This window comes from Pelobates fuscus, chromosome 1 (assembly GCF_036172605.1).
Source record: "Pelobates fuscus isolate aPelFus1 chromosome 1, aPelFus1.pri, whole genome shotgun sequence".
NCBI classification, from domain to species: domain Eukaryota; kingdom Metazoa; phylum Chordata; class Amphibia; order Anura; family Pelobatidae; genus Pelobates; species Pelobates fuscus.
This window is the reverse complement of record NC_086317.1, coordinates 79869562-79893806: the sequence shown is the minus strand read 5'-3', so window position 1 is coordinate 79893806 and position 24245 is coordinate 79869562. Positions and strand designations below refer to the sequence as shown.

General features: G+C 43.0%; 2 protein-coding genes across 2 annotated transcripts in view; one reads left to right on the top strand and one right to left on the bottom strand.

Annotated features, from left to right (window-relative positions):
* The window catches only part of LRWD1 (leucine rich repeats and WD repeat domain containing 1), a 47071-nt gene extending 35725 nt beyond the window's left edge, over positions 1–11346 (bottom strand). Inside the window, exons 1-7 of the mRNA XM_063449910.1 lie at positions 11172–11346; positions 10165–10301; positions 8110–8344; positions 7520–7639; positions 7034–7186; positions 4381–4482; positions 3721–4041 (exon numbers count right to left, since the gene is read on the bottom strand). Coding sequence (XP_063305980.1) covers positions 3721–4041; positions 4381–4482; positions 7034–7186; positions 7520–7639; positions 8110–8344; positions 10165–10244 — 1011 coding nt within the window. The 5' untranslated portion in view covers positions 10245–10301; positions 11172–11346. The remainder of the gene's footprint in view (positions 1–3720; positions 4042–4380; positions 4483–7033; positions 7187–7519; positions 7640–8109; positions 8345–10164; positions 10302–11171) is intronic.
* On the top strand, positions 11313–23863 carry ALKBH4 (alkB homolog 4, lysine demethylase). The gene is made up of 4 exons (XM_063449911.1): positions 11313–11475; positions 19039–19233; positions 21738–23633; positions 23683–23863. Exons 1-3 carry the CDS (start codon positions 11356–11358, stop codon positions 22392–22394), a joined length of 972 nt encoding a protein of 323 aa, XP_063305981.1. The 5' UTR covers positions 11313–11355; the 3' UTR covers positions 22395–23633; positions 23683–23863.
* The last annotated feature ends 382 nt before the right edge of the window (positions 23864–24245 follow it).

Sequence of the window (24245 nt, the reverse complement as noted above, 5' to 3'; positions counted from 1 at the left end):
CGGGCACTGTTTTTGATTGTATAGCTACCGCTTTATCCACGCCTACCACAGTCTACCTTACGCTAATGTTACCAAACGATAGAAGGAGTCATTAAGGCTCACCAGCATGTACCCAGCTTGATTTTGTTATCACTATACAAAAAATATGTGCATACCTTCTAAATGCTGCATAACAGTATACACTCTTGTATGTTCACGTTGTCTAAAAATGCTGTTGTGGCATCAATGTCTTGCGATTGTTACACATGCACAATAAAAATAAAGAATTATAAAAAAAAAAAAAAAAAAATATCTGTGTTAAGCAAAGTCTCCCGAGTAAAACAGTACACCCATGTACAGGTTTTATGGTGTCTTGGAAAGTTATAGGGTTAAATATAGTGCTAGCAAATTAAATTCCCTATACTTTCGGCATGGGTTGTCAGGCAGGTCCCGCTAATTGTAATTAATTAGGATATCTAATTATGTAAAATTATTACATAAATATATGTGTAGAATTAATATATGTATATATATACACATATGTGTATATAACGAACAATTCAAAGATAGCACTCCAGGGACTTAATAAAATGTAACTTTTATTTTTCTCACTAAAACATCAAAGGTGTCAACGTTTCAGCTTGATCCCCTCAAGCTTTCGTCAGGACATACTGTGCAGACAAATAAACCCACATATATACCATACAGATAATGATAACTCACCACACTTGTGAAGGTGACATGTATCAACAATTATAAAAAAACAACCTTACACATAGATCGTGCAATTAAAAGAATTCAAATCAACTATTTTACGCTAGGGGAATCAATTACTTAAACATTAGTCACACTGGCCGCATAGAATAGTAATTACTGCAATGAATATCTTTGCTAATGTGTAAACTGGACTCATAGAAAGCAGGGCTGAAAATCAACAGGAATGCTCGTGACTCTGAAAGAGTTCAGACAAAACCAATCAAAAGCATCTTTAAACATCATTATAAAGGCATATGTCCCACTGGAATTCACTCCACACAAGATCGCTAGGATAGGGGTAGATCGCCTAACTGATTACAAAAATAGACTCCACAATTAAACTCACTGGAGATTGGCCAGTTACTAGATCAAAATAACTACTAATGATCTCAAAATTAATCACACTGGCCACATAGAGCTGTGACTGATGCACTATATTCAATTTCTTAGTATATACAACGGACTCTAAAAAAGCCCATACGAGATAACAAGATTATTTAACAAAAGGATAACACCTAAACGCATGAGCACATATATCCTCAGAGTTAACTAAATCCCAGTTGTATAAGATAGGGGTGGATAACCTAAACGGTTCCAACTAGACTACCCAATTAAACTAATACTGACTTGTGTAGTTACTAGAAATAAACTCGATCTTACTTAGATGAAATAATAAACAGAGCTGCGACTGTCTCACATAGTAAACACCCATGCATTACAAACCTCTGTATCATCATCATGATGAGTTACAATTCTGAGGCACATGGAAACTATTGAGGTTTTCAAAATAATGAATGTGCCAGTGCCACCATGAGTCAAAGGGAGGATTGCCTATCCCCCAGGGTGGGCATCCACATCCCGCCCCATGATCGTGACATATTCCAGGATTGACATGGTTATGAGAGAAACATAGGTATGTATGCCTATCCCTCAGGGTGGGCATCACATACCCCATCTCTAAAAAAGGTTAATTGAATGGCACAGAAAAAGAAAAAGAAAAATTATAAAAATGCAGTCAATGTATATTTCTCATTCAGACCCCCAGGGTATACTGTTCTCAGAGTTCTAATCCAATATAGTTCACGTTGTAGTAACATTTTCTTGCGGTCCCCTCCCCTCCTGGGTGGAGGTACATGGTCGATTGCCATGAGTTTCAGAGTCGGTAGAGTGTGGCCTTTCTCCAAGAAATGTTTGGCCACCGGTAAGTCTGATTTCTGATCCCTATACGCCACTCGTATGCTGGATCTATGATTGTGAATCCGTTCGCGCAGGGGCAGGTCCGTCTTGCCAATATAAGTAAGCCCACAGGGACAAGTAAGCCTATATATTACATAATCAGTGGTGCAGGTTAGCCGATGCCTAATGATGTACTTTTTCCCTGTATGAGGATGGGAAAAGAATTTTCCGGATAACATGTGTCCGCAAGTGACACAACCTAAGCACTTATAACAGCCCAATTTTGGCTGACAAGCACCGGGCATTGGACTACGGATCAGGTGGAGTGCAAGATTATTTGGTTTTTTTCATATGTGTATATATATATATATATATATATATAATTTTTTTAAAATATTTTTATTTATATATAGGTATATATATATATATATATATATATATATATATATATATATATATATAGTGTGATATATACGCATATATTTATGTATATAGATATATATATTATGATATATATTATTTTGTTCTACGTGTATTTTGATATATATATATTAATATCACAATACAGTTAGAACAAAATAACACATCTATATATTTTTTTATTATTTATTTTTAAATATTTTTTTAATTTTATTTTTTACGTATTTACATATATTTTTTTTATATTATATATAAATATATATATATAACAATAATTATATATATATTTAATCAGTATCAGTCTACGTGTAATTTGATATATATATATATATATATAAATATTTAAATACACGTCGTGTATGTGTAAGTGTGTGTGTATATATATATATATATATATGATCTAAGTATATTTTATTTGTAACTGTAATTTTTTTTATTTCTTTTTTTAACTAATATTTTATTTTTATTACAGGACAGGGGGCAATGACAGTGTCAGCCAGTGATTTCACATCACTGGCTGACACACAGGATCAGTGATCACAGTGACTGCCTGTCACTGTGATCACCTCCTGCAGATTGGGTAATTGACCACAGGGGGGAGTGCCTGGGTGGTACAAGCACTCCCCCCTTCCAATCTGCAGGGGGATCACTGTGCCAGTTACATGTGTCAGCCAATAGGCTGACACATGTAACACTGATCGCAGTGACAGGCTGTCACTGCGATCAGAGAGCTCTGAGATCGCAGTGACAGCCTGTCACTGCGATCTCAGACTTAGCAGATCGCGGTCACTGACCCCAGGGGGACTGCCTGGGGGGCCAGGTAAGTCCCCCGACCGCGATCTGCAGAAGGGGAAAGCCGCCGGCCGCATGTGTCAGCCGATTTGAAATCGGCTGACACATGCTGAATACTGGTCGCAGTGACAGCCTGTCACTGCGATCAGAGACTGCAGATTGCGGTCACCGGCCACAGGGGGGGTTGCCTGGGGGGCCAGGCATCCCCCCCGACCGCGATCTGCAGCGGGAGAATACCGCCGGCCACGTGGGCGGCAATAAAAGCGAGGACGTACTATTACGCCCGCCGGTTTCTGCGTGGCGTAATAGTACGTCCTCCGGATTTAAGGGGTTAAACATGGATTCCTTTGAGTCTGTTTGCTGTATACAAGAGCTTTGAAACACAACTTCGGAAAAGATGCAAAGCCAGTGAACCACTCATGGACAGCGGTTTCATAGTATGCATAACTAATAATATTACTTTATGTATTCAAGGTGAAATTTTATAAATAAAAATTACAGGAGCTACGAATAATAACAGATATTTTTATCTTGTGAAGGCAGGAAAATGAGAAGTAAACAGAATGACATTCAAAATATTTAGCTCTGAATGACTACCTTTGCTTTCCGCCCACTCAGTGAAAGATTTTGTTTTCCATTAATTAATGTTCTTTCCACCTTGGGTTGTGATTTGGAAGGAGTGGACTTTGAAGAGGCTATTGGAGACTTTGACAATTTACTTTCACTTTGCTGGTCTTTTGGTGTGCATTCTTGTTTTTGCTTGACTGGCGTAATCCTAAATGATTTTTCAAGTAATTTTTTAGAACTTTGTGGTGACAGAGTTGTAGAAGACAGATCATCGGTTATTCGAACCCTTTTTTTGGGAGATTCTTCTGGTGAGTCTCCATTGTGCTTCTTTCGGTTGGAACTTTGCAATGCCTTAAAAATGAAAAGGTGTATATATACATATAACTTTATATTTTAAACTCATAGGTTATATTGGAGAAGCCGGAAAAAATAAATAACAGTTCATTTACCTCCTATACAGGGATACAATCTTAAAAAACTTCAACTTCCAATAACAGGGCAATTATTTTTTTTTAACCCCTTAAGGACACATGACATGTGTGACATGTCATGATTCCCTTTTATTCCAGAAGTTTGGTCCTTAAGGGGTTAAAGTCCCATGCGAGAGTAACTTATCTGTGTGGTTGACACATTGTACCATATATATTTCTAGAAATTGAGATATCTATGGGCATTGTTCACATAATTTACCTTGGTTGCATTGTTTTTAGAGGTTTGATCTAATGTAGTCTCTATGTCACTTTCGTTGCTAACCAGCAAGGAGGAGAGGAGGTTTTCAGCAATTAATTGAACCTATATAACGAAAGCATTCAAAAATTACTATACAGCAAAATAAGGAGGTATGAAGTGGGCACACACAAAAAAAAAGTCACAAAAAAAGAACCAATATGATGATATGTTGAACAACATTATGAGATTTTAATAATAAGAGCATAGATTTGTAATTTATACAGCAATGGAATGTGGTTAATCTCACATTGACATAGGTTAACTCCCTGGGTTGTGTGCTTCCAACAACATACAACAATACCCCTGTCCAAAATATAGGACGTAGGTCATGTTTGTTTTCTGTAATGCTCTTACCGAGCTGATATGCATGTACATACATAAACATACACACTGTAACCTTTCTGATATGAAGTATATTAATGTACATAATTAAAGTTACTTACGTTTAAGAAGAGGGGGAAGGAAAACGGGGAATAAATAATAAAAAAAAAAAAAAAAGAAAGAAAAAGAAACACATTTATGCTTTTGGAGACCTGTTTCTAGCCATAATGGATTTATAAGACCAGCATTGATGATTTTTAGAAGAAAAAAAATAAAATAAACTTACAGCTTTGATCATAGCACCAAGAACTGTGCAGTGCCAAAGAGCAGATCAAAAATCTCCCTCACAGGCCCGCTAGCACTGAAATGCTGCAGTCAGTAGAGGGACGAAGAGAGAGGACCCGGAGGAGCTCTAAGAGTTCGGAGCGTTGCCACGGTTACAGAGATCAGGTAAGTTGTCAAACAGTTTGACTACTTACCATGGGAGGGCACCACAACACTGCAGAGTGTTGTAGCAGTTATTGTGCCTGGATTTTTATTTTTAAATAATCTACCAGCGCCCCTCCCAAGATTAGGTTCTGGATCTGCCCCTGTCTGGGAAACATTTATGCTGAACAGAGGCCCAGTATATGCTGCAGCATTGTACAGAATACAAAAAATGTGCTTGACTTGGGGCACCTTGGAAAAATATTTAAATATTAAGGGCGTATTAAACCAAAAAAATGTTAGGGAACCACGGAGTTAGATATTTCCTTACATTGCTATAGCGGTGTTCAAATTAGAGAACAAATGTATGTTTGTATGGACAGAGAAAAGAGACGACAAAGAGAGACAGAGACGACAAAGAGAGACAGAGACGACAAAGAGAGACAGAGACGACAAAGAGAGACAGAGACGACAAAGAGAGACAGAGACGACAAAGAGAGACAGAGACGACAAAGAGAGACAGAGACGACAAAGAGAGACAGAGACGACAAAGAGAGACAGAGACGACAAAGAGAGACAGAGACGACAAAGAGAGACGACAGAGACAGAGACGACAAAGAGAGACGACAGAGACAACAAAGAGAGACGACAGAGACAACAAAGAGAGACGACAGAGACAACAGAGACGACAAAGAGAGACGACAGAGACAGACGACAAAGAGAGACGACAAAGAGAGACGACAGAGACAGAGACGACAGAGACAGAGACGACAAAGAGAGACAGAGACGACAAAGAGAGACAGAGACGACAAAGAGAGAGACAGAGACGACAAAGAGAGAGACAGAGACGACAAAGAGAGACAGAGACGAGAGACGACAAAGAGAGAGACAGAGACGAGAGACGACAAAGAGAGAGACAGAGACGAGAGACGACAAAGAGAGAGACAGAGACGAGAGACGACAAAGAGAGAGACAGAGACGAGAGACGACAAAGAGAGAGACAGAGACGAGAGACGACAAAGAGAGAGACAGAGACGAGAGACGACAAAGAGAGAGACAGAGACGAGAGACGACAAAGAGAGAGACAGAGACGAGAGACGACAAAGAGAGAGACAGAGACGAGAGACGACAAAGAGAGAGACAGAGACGAGAGACGACAAAGAGAGAGACAGAGACGAGAGACGACAAAGAGAGAGACAGAGACGAGAGACGACAAAGAGAGAGACAGAGACGAGAGACGACAAAGAGAGAGACAGAGACGAGAGACGACAAAGAGAGAGACAGAGACGAGAGACGACAAAGAGAGAGACAGAGACGAGAGACGACAAAGAGAGAGACAGAGACGAGAGACGACAAAGAGAGAGACAGAGACGAGAGACGACAAAGAGAGAGACAGAGACGAGAGACGACAAAGAGAGAGACAGAGACGAGAGGCGACAAAGAGAGAGACAGAGACGAGAGGCGACAAAGAGAGAGACAGAGACGAGAGACGACAAAGAGAGAGACAGAGACGAGAGGCGACAAAGAGAGAGAGAGACGAGAGGCGACAAAGAGAGAGACAGAGACGAGAGGCGACAAAGAGAGAGACAGAGACGAGAGGCGACAAAGAGAGAGACAGAGACGAGAGACGACAAAGAGAGAGACAGAGACGAGAGGCGACAAAGAGAGAGACAGAGACGAGAGGCGACAAAGAGAGAGACAGAGACGAGAGGCGACAAAGAGAGAGACAGAGACGAGAGGCGACAAAGAGAGAGACAGAGACGAGAGGCGACAAAGAGAGAGACAGAGACGAGAGGCGACAAAGAGGGCGACAAAGAGGGCGACAAATCATAAAATTAAAATATATACACATGTCCCATTGACTTACCTTCCACTTGGTAAAGTCTTTTAGAGAATTTGGCCCGTAGCGAACATTATTCACAACAGTTTTCATAAAGTCTTTACCTACAGCTTTTATTTTTTCTGTGGAAGGTTCCTTGGGCAATTTGTCTTTATAATTTTTTTCCCAGTAAGATTCAACCTACATTAGGAGGTGAACATATTAGAGGTAGTTTAAAGATAAATTGAATATGCAAGATTTTTCATCATAGCTACATTTAATGGTTTAATAATGACATACTAAATGGATATCGTCTTACAAGAAGGATAGTTCTTGGAACATACTTCTATGACACCAGTTCTTAGTTTTAAAAGGGCAACGTTTAAAACGTTATTAAGTTATATATAATCTTGCAATGAAGAGGTACATTTAAGAGATAAACATATTTCAGTTTTGTGAAAATATTTCTGTAAACACTGCTCAATCAGAATATGTGATTAGTGGCACTGTGAAAGCTTTGAAATGTACACTTACCCTGTTACTTAGCTCTCGGTGATTGACAAACCTAACATGATTAGCTAAAGAGGTTATATCTTTATTATTCAGCCTTCGTAACTTGGGTAAGAGACAAAACACCTTGTGATTATCGCTCACCTAAAAAACAGCAAAAAACAAAAACACAAAACTATGGTTAATTGTTGTTGCGATTGCCTTTTCATGTCCTTAATCCAAAGCACCCCAAGTCTTGATTTTGTGTAAAGAACACCCATTACTTAACCCCTCAAACATTAAATAACATGGTTATTTGTTTAACCCCTTAAGGACCAAACTTTTGGAATAAAAGGGAATCATGACATGTCACACGTGGCATGTGTCCTTAAGGGGTTAAATAAGAAACAGACTTTGCACTCAAAAGACACAGCTTCATAATGTCATCCATACAACATGTGGAACATCTTCACAGTTTGATTTTTACCCTAAAAATCTGTAACGTTTGTTTTGTAATTTCTACCCAAAAAAAAATTGAAAAGTGCACATTAATGAGCAGAAAACATTTTTGCATATGGATTTATTTCATGACAAATAACAGTTCTAGCAAAGAATGAGAAGAGAGAGACACATACAGTCAGGTACAGATTGTCTTCGTAGAGGACCTCCTCAAGATTTGGAAACTCCTTCAAAACTGTGATCTCTTCAACTTGATTATCATTGATATTTAAAACTCGTAGATTACAAAGTTTCAGGTTGACGGGGATTTCGGATAGAAGGTTTCCAGAAATATCAAGTTCTTCAAGATTTACCATGTGAGAAAAGAGCTTTGGGTCTAGATCTCTTGTTTCCAGGTGCATTTTTGAGAGACTGCAAAAATAAATATATACACACACACACTGAAATGTATTTGACATGATACATCAGGGCCTGGCAAACATCATGAACCAGCAAGACAGGTCTAAAAAAATAAATTAAAAAAAATAAGAAAATGTGTATATTAAATAGAGAATTATGGATGTATGACTTACTTCATCTAAAAATCTTATATGGGCAGGTTCTGAATGGCTAGGTTTATAAACAGATACTTGCACATGCATTTTTGGAAACAAAAGTAGTAGAAATACAAAAAAAACAAACTCAGTACTATGTGTTTGTTCTGCACAGTATATAGAAGTTATATATTCATAAAAGGATTTCCTAAGATTTTAAAAAAAAAAAAAGGCACACATTACAGCAACAATCATCATGTTGGTAGCCTCCTAATTGCAATAATTTGTTAAAGGCCTTTCTTCAGATAAATAGAACACACACACATACTACAAAACCAATTACTGCTGTGATCCCCAATATTTAATATGCCCTTTCTTTGGGTTAATGTGCACTTTTTTGATGTTTATGGGTTAGTTGGTTTACATAGGCACTAGAATATTCTCTGTGGTGTAGAGGTACTTAGGGATAGCATGCTCATTTATGGATTCATGTTTTGTCCCCCTCCCCCCACAACTTTTTTCTTTAATATATCCTTTAAAACAGGGGTGTCCAACACGCAGCCCAGGACCGCTAGCAGTGCAGCCCAGTTGCCATCTTCGCTGTCGGGCAGAGAGGGAGGCAGGGAGTCCTTCACCTACTGTGCTCCTCTAGGATAGCTTCATTGTGTGCCCTGCAGTAAGATCCCAGAGATCCAGGATCAGCAGCAACAGCTAGCCACCAGGGACAGAGGATCCATTCCAGCCCTCCCAGAGCAAGGTAGGGAGGATGGGTGGACCTCTTAAGTATGAATGTAATTTTTGTGTATGTTTTGTCAGTGTGTGTCTGGGAAGAGGGCCATCTTTGTGTAAGTCAGCTATTGTGTTTATCCGATTATGTGTTTGTATGTGATTGTGTGTATAGGTGTGTGGGTCTGTGATTGTGTGTATGTATGCAATTGTGGGTATAGGTCTGATTGTATGTGGGTATGTATAAATCTGTGATTGTATGCATGTTTGTGGTTATGTGATTGTGTACATATGTGATTATGAGTGTATGTGACTGAGTATAGGTCTGTGATAGTGTGTATATTTGTGCATTTGTTTAGTAGAAAGCTACCCAAGTTGGCATCCTTAAATATGGCAATCCAAACAAGGGAGTCGTCTACTAAACAAACTAAGCTATAAAAAAAAAATAAAAGTAAAAAAATTACTATGCATCTAAAAAAGTAGACACTGGAGGTATTCCTAGGTTGAAATGTAAACTCTGCCATTTCTCTGAAAAAATAAAGAGTTTACTGAAAAAAAAGCCAGGAGAAACTGATTATACTCACCAGAACACTATAGTAACCCCCACCTTCCCCCTCTCTGCTCCTCCTACCCTGACATCGGGGACTTAATGAGCGGCAACCCACTCTCACATTAGGACTACCCATACGAAAGCATTTAATCAATACTTTACTATGGAATTTTAGTTAAAGCTGGATGTCCTTTTGCAGACCGTGCTGACATCCAAAAGTCGCCTTACCAGCCGGAAACACCTCTAGTGGCTGTCTGGTAGACAGCCAATAGAGGTGGAGTTAATCCTGCAGTGTAATTATTGTAGTTTATGTACACAATGAGTGTTGAGAAATGTGTGTTATGATAAACCAGTGAAATTCTCTTGTGAATACCCCACACTTCAATAAATAACCTCATAAGAGAACAATGATCGATACTTACTCTAATTTCTTCACATCTTTTAGAGAAGTTGATTTAGGAAGACCTTTCTTTAAAAGAATATCTGCTGTAAGTTTTGTCATTTTGGAGATCCACTGAATAAAAATACCAAACCCTTGATTTATTTTTTACCTTGAAACCTGTACATATATAAAAACAAACAGAGAATTGTTAGAATTTCATCAAAAACATATGGAAGTGCCCCTTGTGTGTTCTGCACGATGTGACAAGCAAGATAAAAAGGAAACAAACAAAAAAAAACATTTAATTCAGCACACACAAACATATTTACCAAACTAGGAGTTGTGAACTTAATTGCAAAATGTAAGCACATTTTAGAATTCTGCTGTCAACTCTCCATAGTTCTTAAAACAGAGGTCTCTAGGTCCACATATATCAATGTTTCTTACTTCAGCAGAAGCTCTGGATCTCAACAGAATTCCTTTTGAAACTCAGAACCTGCAAATAAATGTAGCCCCGCATATTCCTAAAACCCAGAATGAATTCCATAAACAACAAATTGCTATTCACTAAGGTGTGAACTCCTTGCCACACAATCAGTTAAAGTCATAGCTTTGCCATCTAAACCTAACATTTGCAATGTGGTTTTCGATTCACTGCAAATTGCTGCTTGGTGAAAAAAAACTATACACTTTTACTTTAAAAGCCCAACAACTCACACTTCAGTAAACACCAAAAACTGTAATTAACCAAAATATGAATGGCAATAACTTGGACCAAAATACCAGAAAAGTTCTCCAACTCATGTATGGTTACACCTTGGCTATTTTTCCTTGGGATTGTGCTATTCTAATTTCAGTTTGCAGTTTAGTAATTATCCCTCCATTGCATTTATTTTCATGATAGCAAATAAACAAGAGTCTGCCTCCATTACATACTGACTAGCCATACAGATCTATGGAAATTATACTAATTATCAATATGGGGCATGCAGGACCAGCCACACACCCTCCTTGTACACTGAGTAATTTCAGAGCAGAGCTACTTACCTGCCCTATGTCCACAGCTAGCCCAGGTGAGGGATGACTACTTTCTTCCACCCCCTACACAGTTATGACCCAGCTACAAACTCTCCCTACTGCTGCATGCTACTTATTCAAGCTGGCGCCAGGATGACGTCACTTCCTGCTTGATGTCAGGACACTGGAAGTGCTTGTTCTTGCCAAGTGCTGCATGGCTCCCGGGGAGAGCAGGGCGCAGGATGGCTGCGGCTGTAAAGGAATCCGGTCGTGTTTGCTGTGTGAGGATGGAGTTGGAGGAGCAGCAGCAGCTCTCCAGAGTGTAACAAGTCGGGTAATTCGATCTATCTCGGCTCTGTCTTAGTGTTGCCTCATTGTATGTGAATGTTTTAGACTGCCCGTCCTATCATGCTCAGCCAGCCACTGGGTTGGATCAGGTTAGATTATATATATGTATATATAACAGCTCGATTTCCACTGAGCACCCACTGCCTTCCTGCAAATTGTGATCAGAAACACCCTATACCAGAACAGGGGTAGGCAGCCTTCGGCACTCCAGATGTTTTGGACATTTCCCCTGATGCTAAGAGCATTATGGGAGATGTAGTCCACATCATCTGGAGTGCGGAAGGTTATCCAGCCCTGTACTGGAATTCCAATCTTGGTTCAGTTAAATAATCAATGACAGAGAGCCTGCTACACGTGTAGAAAGTCACAATATAAAATCGTTTGCTAGGTCCTTGTCCATGGGTAGGCAACCTGTGGCACTCCAGATGTTGTGGACTACATCTCTCCTGATGCTTTGCCAGTATTATGGCTATAAGGGCATCATGGGGTATGTAGTCCACAGCATCTGGAGCGCTGAAGGTTGCCTAGCCCTATGGCTAGTTTTAGTAATAAGTATAGCAAACTGCTAATTTTATAACAAGACACGGAGGCTCATATTGCATATCCCTTTCTTTACTGTTGACAAATAGCAGCAAAGGAAACAAACAGAATGAAAAAAAGAATGAACATGTGATAACATAGGCCCCTCCCCCTCAGGTCCCAGTATAACAGGCAGCACTTCCCTTCCATTTCCCTCTTTCTTTGCTGCTCTGACACAAAGATAAGTACATGCCATATTTTCTCATCATATTTCTCTTATATACTGTTCATTGATAATTTAATTGATATTTATTTACTTTGTATTTATTTAGTCTTTTATTTCTAAGGTTAGTATTTGTGTCGTTATACACTAGCCTCAGGGCCCAGACCTCCCCTGCTTAGGTAACCTTGTCTGTTTCTTCTGCTCGAGCGCCTCTCTGCACACTTCTCCTTGTTTCATAATTTCACCGCGTATCTCGCGGGTGCCGCGAATCCCGCGAGATTCCCGGCGACCATTTTCTGACATCCTGTCCCTACCTCTTAGTGTGTCGCTGGTCTGGGCCCTGGTGAGAGCGTTTTTTCCTTTGCTTAGTTTGTTTGGGTGACTAACCCATACGTCCTTTATTATGCCTAAACCCAGACTATCTACTGGGTCCGCTCACTCTGGGGAGTCGGATTCCCCAGTACTCAGAACTGAGGCCCCTGTCACCTCAGATATTTCGCCTTCTATGGCGGATGGGACTACCCAACCCGATGGACCGCAGTTTCTAGCGCTACAGCGCTCAGTGACAGACGCCATTATGGCTGCTATGGGGTCTATGTCCTCCACCCTCTCCCACACCATCTCGCAAGCCCTCTTGCCCCGTCCTTCAGACGAGCAACTCTCGGGCACCTTAACACCTCAGGGAGAGGTATCTAAAGGGGACTTCAAAAAGGCTGCCCGTAAGTCTAAACACTCCTCTGCCTCCAGAAACACCATGACTGGCGTACCTTCGGTCGCCCCAGAAAGCGTGTCCCATCCACGCAAAAGAGCCTTTCCGCGCCAGGCAGAACGGGCGCGGCTTTGGAAATGTGCTAGAGCACAGATTGAGAGCGACACCGACTCAGAAATCGGGTCAAATGAGGAGGCTATGAACGAGTCAGACACCGACTCTGATGCGGATTCCGCCGATGGTGCTCTCGACCTCCTTTCCTCTGCTCAGGCAGAGATGCCCGGAGGCGAGACAGGGACCAGGAACCCCGCGGCTGCGGGGCCATCCCTCGTGGATCCTTCGGGGGTCCCACTCTTCGACCCGGATGACCTTCATCATCCGAGGTCGGCGGAGTGGCTCCCGGCCGACCACGTTGCCACTTACCTGGAAAATTGGGTCAGAAAACCCTTAAGCAAGGCGGCCCGCAACAAATTGAGGGCGGAGTGTCCTAGGCCTCTGGTGCCCAACAAGGTGTGTGACACCCCAGAGGTTGATCCTAAAATGACCCAGTTCCTCACTAAACTGGGCTGGAACCCCCGTAAAGGACTAGAGTCCGCTTTGAAGTCCTGCCAGGACAAGCACCTGGACATATTCGGGCCTTTGGCCAAATTATTTGACTTGGCGGAAGACGCCAGAGCGGAGAACCGCATGGTCGACCCTGAAGACCTTAGAGGTTGGGTCCAGAGAGCAATTTGTATTGCTGGGAGTGTGAATACCTCCCTATCTATTGAAAGGCGTAAAGCCATATTGTTCAAGATTGAGCCCAAACTGGCCAACCTCGCCCTTACGGAGGCGGGCAAAGACGCCCAAGGACTCCTCTTCGGAGACTCCTTCATTAAAGACTTAGGGCGTTTTGTGGGGGCATTCACGGCTCTAGATAAGGCCCAGGCCTCCATGAGGCGAGTATTCCAGGGGCGGGTCTCTACCAGGGCCGGCAGAATCAGGAGCCGTCTGTCCGGCCGCAACTACCCCCAATCCCGTGGCACGGGAAGAGGCTCCTTTCAGCACTATAACCAGTACCAGGAGACCTCCCGCCCCATGTTTTTTCCATCCCGCGGACGTCAATGGCGATCCAGAGGCCTTCGGGGTAACCCAAACTCAAGACGACCATACGGTGAGTTGCCTTATACCACACATTTCTTCTCCGGGTTACATAGGGGGCAGACTCCAACATTTTTTCCCAGCCTGGTCACAAATCACTTCAGATCCCTGGGTACTGGCCACTATTCGGGGCTTCAATATAGAACTCACCTGCCGCCCTACACACATTCCCCCTCCTCGACCGATCCGCTTTTCCCTCCAGGATCGCGGTCGGATCGACGAAGAACTTTCAACCCTCCGGTCCAAAGGGGCTATCGAACTAGCACCCCCCAACCCTGCGGGCGTAATAAGCAATATATTCCTAGTGGAAAAGAAAGGCGGCCAACTGAGGCCAGTCATAAATTTGCGCCCCCTCAATGCCGTAGTCAGGTACCGCCATTTCAAGATGGAGGGTATTCACCTGCTAAGGGATCTCCTCCTTCACGGAGACTGGCTAGCAAAACTAGACCTAAAAGACGCGTACCTGACAGTGCCAATAGCGGAGGCCTCTCGGGACCTCCTACGCTTTTACTGGCGACACGAAACATGGCGGTTCACCTGTCTGCCCTTTGGCCTATCCTCAGCCCCGTGGTGCTTCACAAAGCTTCTACGGCCCGTTATGGCCTGGCTACGCAGTCGAGGAGTTCGACTAATCGTCTACCTGGACGACATTCTCCTCATGGCTCAGGAGCGTTCCACCCTCCTCACACATCTCCGACTAGCCATAAACCTCCTGTCACGCTTAGGTTTCATAATCAACTGGGAAAAGTCATGCCTGACCCCCGCCACCCGCTTGGAATTCCTAGGATTCCAGGTGGATTCGGGGGCTGCAACACTGAGTCTCCCGACATCCAAGATTCGATCCATCCGCAAAGAATTGCGCAGGGCCCTTATCCGACCCCAACTCACCTTACGCCAATTGGCACGCCTCATAGGCCTGCTGGCTTCTTCAATCCAGGCCGTGTTCCCAGGCCCACTCCACTACCGAGCGCTACAGCGCCTAAAGATCGCTCACCTAAGAGCCGGGGCATCCTACGCAGACCTGGTCTCTCTGGACAACGAGACGAAAGACGAGTTGCGATGGTGGATTCTCAACCTGTCTGCATGGAATGGCAAAGCCATCTTCGGCTCAATGCCGGAATTCACGATCGACTCGGATGCGAGCCTACACGGTTGGGGAGCCCACTGCGAGGGAATCTCAACCGGGGGCCGGTGGTCGGAGTCCGAAGCCCGACTACATATCAATGCCCTGGAGCTTCTGGCAGGCTCCTTCGCCATCCGCAGCTTCGCCAAGGACCGTGCCCTATCATGCATACGGCTCCGCATGGACAATGTTTCGGCGGTGAGGTATGTCAACCACCTGGGTGGTACACAGTCGGCGGTCTTGGCCAGGTTGGCGAAAGATTTTTGGGAATTCTGCCTGGAACGGAACCTGATGGTCTACGCGGAGTACTTACCTGGTCTGCACAACGTCCAGGCGGACTGGGGTTCACGTTATCTTTCAGACACCAGCGACTGGAGATTAGCCAGGACGGTGTTCTCCAATATTTCATCTCTCTGGGGACCATTTACCATAGACCTTTTCGCCTCCCGGCTCAATGCCCAACTCCCACGCTTCTTCAGCTGGAGGCCGGATCCAATGGCGGAGGCAGTGGACGCCTTCCTGCAAGATTGGCAGGGAGGCCTCCTCTATGCCTTTCCCCCGTTTTCCATGATCCCTCGCTCGCTCCTGCAAGCCCGCAAACACCGGGCGGAGCTAGTCATGGTCACCCCATTCTGGGAAACGCAGTCCTGGTTTCCCCAAATACTCGAGATGACGTTGGACTACCCTCGACTCCTGCCGGGGCACCACGACCTGCTGCAAGACCCGACGGGGCGCTACCACCCCCTCCGGCTAGAGGGCTCTCTCCCACTTCTAGCTTGGCGAATCTCCGGGGACCCTGGGAAATCCCAGGAGTTTCGAACGCAACTAGACACTTATTGGCAGCAGCATGGGCTCCCGGCACTAGACGGGCATATGGGTCAGCTTGGCGAGCTTGGGCTAGCTGGTGCATGGCTCGGAACGAGGATCCCGTTTCGGCCCCTGTAACAACGATCCTGCAGTTCCTGACGTCCCTCTTCGAGGCCGGTAAAGCTTACAGGACTATTAACCTTTACCGTTCCGCTATCTCGGCTATTCACCAAGGTTTCGAGGGCCGCCCCGCGGGACAACACCCTCTTGTGTGCCGACTCGTCAAGGGTTCTAGATTTTCAAGGCCGCCCAGGCCCCGCTACTCCACGACCTGGGATGTTTCCGTTGTCTTGACTTTCCTCTCATCCTGGCCCGCTAACGCTGGACTCTCCCTCAAACAGCTGTCCGCCAAATTGGTGTGCCTGCTCTGTCTCATCTCATGCAAGAGAGTCTCGGATGTTAGTGCACTGGACGTCGATGCCAAGTCATACACCCCGGACGGGGTAACTTTTAACATCAGCAGGCGCACTAAGACTTCCATCAAAGCGGTATCCTACCCTAGTTTCCCTGCCTCTCCTTCGCTATGCCCAGTGACCTGCCTTCGTGAATATGAATCTCGCACCGAACCACACCGCTCTACTGCCTCTCATCAGTTGTTCTTATCTTTCCGTCCTCCTTTTCACCCAGTTTCCAGCACTACCTTGTCACGCTGGGTGAAATGGCTGCTAACCCAAGCGGGCATTGACACTACAGTGTTTGGCGCCCATTCAGTACGAGGGGCATCAGCCTCTTCTATGATGTCAGCGGGCGCCCGCTTAGAAGACATTATGAGAACAGCTGATTGGTCTAGGGAATCTACCTTCCGTGAATTCTACTTTCGACCGGCCCCACACACATTCACTGTAATAATGGATCAGCTTTAAACTTGCAATATGAGCCTCCGTGTCTTGTTATAAAATTGCATGATTTTGCTATTACATGACGAAAAGTCATGATTTTATTAAAGACACGGAGGCGAGTATTGCCCCACCCTTTTTTGTTATTTTTATACGCTGGTAAGTATGTATCTCCCCACCCAAATTACTCATACCACGATACACTACATAGTATGGTTTGGGACGGTGAGTGGGGCCGTCCTTAGACTTGTTGTTTTCAATATTGCTGGATATGTTAACATTGATTGTTTTGTGGGACTGTACATACAAGGGTCCTTGTCCTCGCTGGTGTAACCTTGTAACTAGTTGCAAGTATCGACTTTAACCTGTTGGCTCCTGTCCTTTATATCTCCACAGCTTAATCTGGCAAGACGTCTAACAAGGGTCCGGTTTATTGGTCTCCTCCCGCTGTCCTCCATCGGTCCTATGGATTCTACGGTCACACTTCCCAGTTTTTGATGTTACCTCTTCGGTTTTTTCTGTTATTACATTGGGACTTTATTCTCGCACTACTCTAGTTATGGACTTTGTTCTTTGGTCGCATCTGCAGAAAGAGGGAAATGGAAGGGAAGTGCTGCCTGTTATACTGGGACCTGAGGGGGAGGGGCCTATGTTATCACATGTTCATTCTTTTTTTCATTCTGTTTGTTTCCTTTGCTGCTATTTGTCAACAGTAAAGAAAGGGATATGCAATACTCGCCTCCGTGTCTTTAATAAAATCATGACTTTTCGTCATGTAATAGCAAAATCATGCAATTATCACATATATAACTTTCTTCTAACTCGTTTTGTTATGGCTTTTAATTAGACCATACCTTTTCATAATACTAATTTGCAGACTTGTGATTGCTTTAGAACCACTGTACATTGTAGTACAATTGCTAAAACAGCAAAGTAGAAGGCTCCCTAGTGTAATTTGCCTGTATTTAGAAAAGTTTCTGAAAAGATATCTTCGTAATCTAGCACTATATTGCAAAGTAAAGTATGTGTGGTATCTATATAGACATATATTGTGCATTAGTATACTATTAATCTTTGCATTAGCAATGTCCAGCAGTGAAGTTTTAAAACATTATAGTCTCCAGAACCCCTACAGCTAAATGTACCGTAGTTGTTCTGAAGTCTATATCATGTCCCTGCACACTTTTCAATGTAAACACTATCTTTTCCCGATAAAAGGCAGTGTTTACATTGCTGCCTAGTAAGACCTCTAGTGACAGTCACTCAGACGGCCATTAGAGGTTATACCTGGGTCAGTGCTGGAGTGTGCAGCACCTACATTAAAGATCACCATAGGGATGCATTGATCCAATGCACCTCTATGAGAAGTTTATTGGCGCAGCATAGCGTTTTGCCACACACGCGCAATAGTCTCCCAATGCAATCCTATAGGGAAGCATTGGATTGGCTGAGAATGAGATCATCAAAATTTACACCAGGCGCAGAATCGGCAACACTGCGTAGGAAAATAAGTGAGTAAAAACCCCTTTCCCATGTGATTGGAGGGGGGCATGTCACCTAAACACACACACCCTATGACAGACACACACACTGATTTGATACACACACTCACTGACAAACACACACACTCCCTAATTTGGGAGGCTGGGGTCCAAGACTGCTGTCTTTTCCATGCTCTGGTCCCTAGAGCACTGTTTAGTGATGTGGGGGCTGGAGTGACGTCACATTCCGGCTCCCGGTAGCACTGGAGGACATGCAAGGGAACAGAGCAGGGAGATGACGGCTCCCTCACCGCCTCCCTCAGCTCTCCATGAGCCGGCTGCCCACTAGCCTGCATGTCTAAGCTCTCCATGAGCCGCCTCCACTCTTAGGCAGCCGGGCACTTCTGGGGCTGAAAAGGCTCACAAAGCCTGGAATTTGTCAATCCCTGTATTATGCTTCCAGTTTGCCTACTTTGGCCTTCAACTTTGAATTAACTTTACATTTCTGACAAATCTCAATTTCTTCAGTAACTTTTCTCACTTTGAATCCTCTGTGTCTATTTCATAATGTATGCCAACTGTTTTCCTCTATAAATATTTTTCAGACCGTGGCAGTTGTTTTCCTTACCATATGTCCAAATTGTTTTGCAGAGAAGGTCATTTATCTACAGTCTAGCTGAAGGCATTGCTCTTGGAATAGAAAACACAGAATCATCTGGTTGGGGCTTTCCATTCCCTGGAGTGTGTTTGATTCAAGATTTTGTGACAGAAGATGAAGAGCGAGAACTTGTTCAATTTATGGATCAAGAAGCGTGGAAACTTTCACAGTCTGGTAGACGAAAACAGGTGAAAATGCTAGGGTTTGACAAAGGAAGAGGCTGAAATATTTTTTTTTTTTTTTATTTTTTTACGAGTAGAGTTTTTATAATTTAAAAGGACCTTACTGGCACCAATACAAATTTAAGAATACCTTGATTGGCAGTTGAGTCGTCATGTCGGCGGCTGGGCTGACATGTGTACACTGCATATTTACCAATAAATGAGACATTGTTATATGAAAAGAGGAAGAGCGACTATGCTGCATAAATCTGCAAAACACAGTTTTGCTCTGGAAAAATAATTATATTTAAAAAAAATATATTTAAAAAAATGCTGTATCAGCACAAGGTCAAAACCTTAAATTAAATGTACTTAAAGGGACTCTCCAGTGCCAGGAAAACAAACCGTTTTCCTGGCACTGCAGGTCCCCTCCCACCCTCCATCCCAGGTTGCTGAGGGGGTTAAAACCCCTTCAGTGACTTACCTGTATCAAGAGCCAAAAGCCGCACGCGCATTAGACCTCCCCATAGGAAAGCATTGAAAAATGCTTTCCTATGGGGGATATCAGCGACGCTGGAGGTCCTCACATAGTGTGAAGACGTCCAGCGACGTTAAAGCACATAAACACGGAAGTGCCCTCTAGTGGCTGTCTAGTAGACAGCCACTAGAGGAGGAGTTAACCCTGCAAGGTAATTATTGCAGTTTATGAAAACTGCAATAATTACACTTACAGGGTTAAGGGTAGTGGGAGTTGGCACCCAGACCACTCCAATGGGTAGAAGTGGTCTGGGTGCCTGGAGTGTCCTTTTAATTGTGTGTCTCTTTAAATGAACACTCCAAACACCATAACCACTACCTCACACTGTAGAGGTTATGGTGTCCTGGTACCCTCCATTTTAAGTAGTCAAGCTTTTTTTTTTTAGACCTAGTCAGAAATTAGTTTGTGGTTTAGAAAACCTTGAAACTGTGCTTTTAAAATCTTCATGCTCCCGAACAACCTTATATGTACCCAAACACGCAGGGGTCCTGGGACTTCCCAACTTCACACACTACTAACATGCAGCCCACCTTGCACAAATACAACACTGGCACCTTCCCCCCTGCCTGTAAGCGGTGGGTGGACTTAGAACACCTCATCTTTGGCTGCGACCACCCCTCCCTTTATATTTGGCTCCCGAAACAGCATAGACCGCTGCCAACCCCCACCTCACCAGATTCGACCTATCCACAGGCCTACCCCCACTCACCCCAATTCTCCGCAACAAAATGTTCCCACCAGGCCTAACCCTGCAACACTATGCACACTTCGAAGACAGGAACATCATCAGACTAGGGCACTTATACCCCAACGGCGAACTGCTACAATATGCCGGCATCCCCAACTTCAACACTCTAACCACCTTTGACAATTTCCGATACCTCCAACGTCGCATCCGACACTATATGCCTGGCAGCCACATCCTCACCAAGTTCGAGTGGGACAGCCTTTGCTCCCCGTCCCGAAAAAGCCAGATATCTGACCTACACATGACACTGACCACACACGACTCTCAAATCATCTTACCATACATCAAGGCCTGGGAAAAAGACCTAGGCTCCCCAGACGACCCCACAGACTGGGCTGACATCTGGATGGCCATCAAATCAATATCAATTTGCGTTTTTTGCGCTTTTCAGGTGGTACCTTACCCCCATCCGCCTTGTGGCAATGAAACGCATCCCCACCAAACTTTGCTGTAAATGTGCGGCGAGACAGGGACATTCATCCACTGCTGGTGGACCTGTCCCAAGCTCACCCCCCTCTTAAAGACCATCTCAAACCTCCTAACAAGGTTGCTCTCCAGACCAGTCCCTCTGGAACCTTGGGCCCTACTACTCTCGAAACCCATCGCCCCTTTTACCAGCAACGAAAACAAACTCATTGCCCTAGCCACCCACTGAGCAAAAGCAGAGGTGTACCCCAGGCACATTTAACCCACAAACTATACCTCAGATTGGCTTCACCACTTCAAGCAGAACTGGTTACCGTCCCAACTTGAGGCTCAACAACCCAGCCAGACCTCTCGCCCCTAAAGAGAGCCATGGCGGACGAACCTAGCCTTCTCACCAGCCGTGAAACCCTCAACGTACACCAGACCAGACAAAACCGGTATAGACATGATGATACTACCTTTAATTTATGTGCCATGTTAATGAACATAATGAATGTTATGTCTTAATGTTATTACTTACTCTTCCTTTCTGTAAAATAGTCTTTTCAAAAACAATAAATAAAGAATCTTTAAAAAAAAAAAAAAAATGATCTTTATGCTCAATAGTCGTAATTTGACAAATAACAGGCACTCACAGGCTCGTGGCCCTATAGCAACTCCAATAAGCTGTAGTTATTATGTTTGAGTGCACCTAAGTAACAGTTTCTTAAAATGCAATGTATTTTTGCAGTTTGTCACATTCATAAAAGGAAAAAAATGACACTCCATAAAGCAATTAACAAATTATATTGATTTTAATTCCTTTATATTTTTTTGCAGGATTTTGGTCCAAAGGTGAACTTCAAGAAACAGAGGCTAAAAGTTGGTAATTTCACAGGCCTTCCTAGTTATAGCCAAGCCCTTTGCCGTAGGATGAAGCAGTATGCTGCTCTTGAAGGATTTCTGCCTGTTGAGCAATGTAATTTAGATTACAACCAAGACAGAGGATCAGCCATTGACCCACACTTTGATGATTCTTGGCTATGGGGTGAACGATTAGTTAGTTTGAATCTTCTGTCAAGTACTGTGCTCACCATGACAAGCGACTCTATAGACGGAATCCAACTGTTGCCTATTGTAGATAGTAGTTCAGAGTTAAACAATATTACAGACTTCAAATCTAATCATCGCAGTGGAATAGACATTACACAGTCTTCCTTTCAAGAGAATGCAGTGGATGGTAAACCCCAGGCTAAGGTAATTCCATATAGTGATTTAGACGTCGCTATACATTTACCACGAAGATCCTTAGTTGTTGTATACGGAGATGCTCGATACAAATGGAAGCATGCTATTTACCGTGAAAACATCAAGCAACGCCGAGTTTGTAGCACCTTCAGAGAATTGTCTGCAGAATTTAGTTCAGGAGGCAAGGAAGAGAAACTTGGACAAATGTTACTAGAAATAGCACTTGGCTTCCAGGGAACATCAGTTTAATGTTAGCATGAAAATACATGTCTCTAGTTCTCTCCTTTCTCAGTTGTAAAATGCGCCCAGAAGGAAATATGATAAGATAGCAATTTATAACATAGCTGCTAAAACAAGTAAAATGAAGAAAATAGAATGTATGAATGTTACTAAAGAACTGAGAATCTTTGCAGGATATAACAAATAATCATATAACATAGTAGTGTAAATAAGATACCCCTGAGCCAATAATCCCCTCTAAGATTTCACACGCAGGATAAAGCGCATTTAAATGCTCATATTAAATGTGTGTCTCCTTTCATTAGTATTTCAGCTTCACAGCCCGAGGACACAGCAATAAGTCCACGGGGCAAAATAATAAACAGTGGGACACTTTACGTAACTACATTTGTTGGCAATTGTAAAAATCGCTGTGCTGGAAATGTGATTTTATCTTGTGAATGCATTTTAACGTAGCATAACAAAATTAAATGTGCTATAAAAACTACACTATGGATATTCTATGCTCTTCTTTTCCAGTTTATTAATGTACATATGAAGAAGCCTGGTTCCTGGCAATGGATATGTATTTGCTTATAATGAGCATTTAAATGCTTGCTATCCAATAGAGGGAGCTATTGGCATAGGAGTATTTTATTTACAGAGAGCACTATGGTGTGCTATACTATTGTATGTGTTTAATGGTTATTTGTTATAGGACATTTACTGCTGGTGATGTATTTAATTCTTCAATAATATGAATTATTTTTATCCATTTGTTTGGTATTTTAATTATTAGCGTGATTATACAGGAGAGCACATAGGTGAAAAGAGTTGTGTGTGTTTTTGTTGTATTATTACGGCATAACATTTTGTCAATACTTTTTAATAGTGTGTGTTACTTTTACTGTATAATTCTATAGGCTGAGTGCTCCATAATACCCAGCATTAAGGGAGTGTGCAGATACACACAGCATAGAAGCATCCTACATCCAAACTTCAGTTCATGTATTGTTTTATGTTGTATGTTTATTGGTGATTGCCGCTAACAGAGGACACTTTAGCCACTGTAACCATTATAGCTCATTGTCTTTGGGTGCAGTAACCATATTACATCAAACTGAGCCGTGGTACAAGCCTGAAACTTCTGTTATTACTGAGATAATGTAGAAATTTCCCTTTAGTATTACTTGTTCAAAGTTGTACAAGCTTGTCTTTGGATGAATAACACAGAAAGGAAACTTCTGCATTATCACAGGGGCAGCCAAGGTATAGAGAAAGCCCTGTTATTTGTCAAATCACTGAGTTGGATTGACAGAAAAAGTGATGATGGCAATTAAAGACTGCATGCGTTATAACCACTATAAAAATCTGTAGTGTTTATGATGCTTAGTGTCCCTTTAAGTACAATGACACAGGGATGTATTCTGGAGACAGTTATATGCTGTGAATTAAAAAATAAATTGGAAACCAAACTGCAAAAACTAGTATAAAATATCAGTGTATTTGACAATTTTTCTTTTCGGATGTTTTTTTTTTTTTTTAAATTCTTTATTTTTGTAGTGCAGATATAAAGTACAGACTGACGAGAGGTACCCCAAAGGCAATCCTCTGGTCTTTCCCTCGCGTAACATGCGGGGCATATGAATAACATGTACAGTTTTTTATTTTACTCAGGCTTATACATTTGGGTTTAAAGGACCACTCTAGTGCCAGGAAAGCATACTCGTTTTCCTGGCACTAGAGTGCCCTGAGGGTGCCCCCACCCTCAGGGACCCCCTCCCGCCCGGCTCTGGAAAGGGGAAAAGGGGTAAAACTTACCTTTTTCCAGCGCTGGGCGGGGAGCTCTCCTCCTCCTCTCCGCCTCCGTTCCTCCCCGTC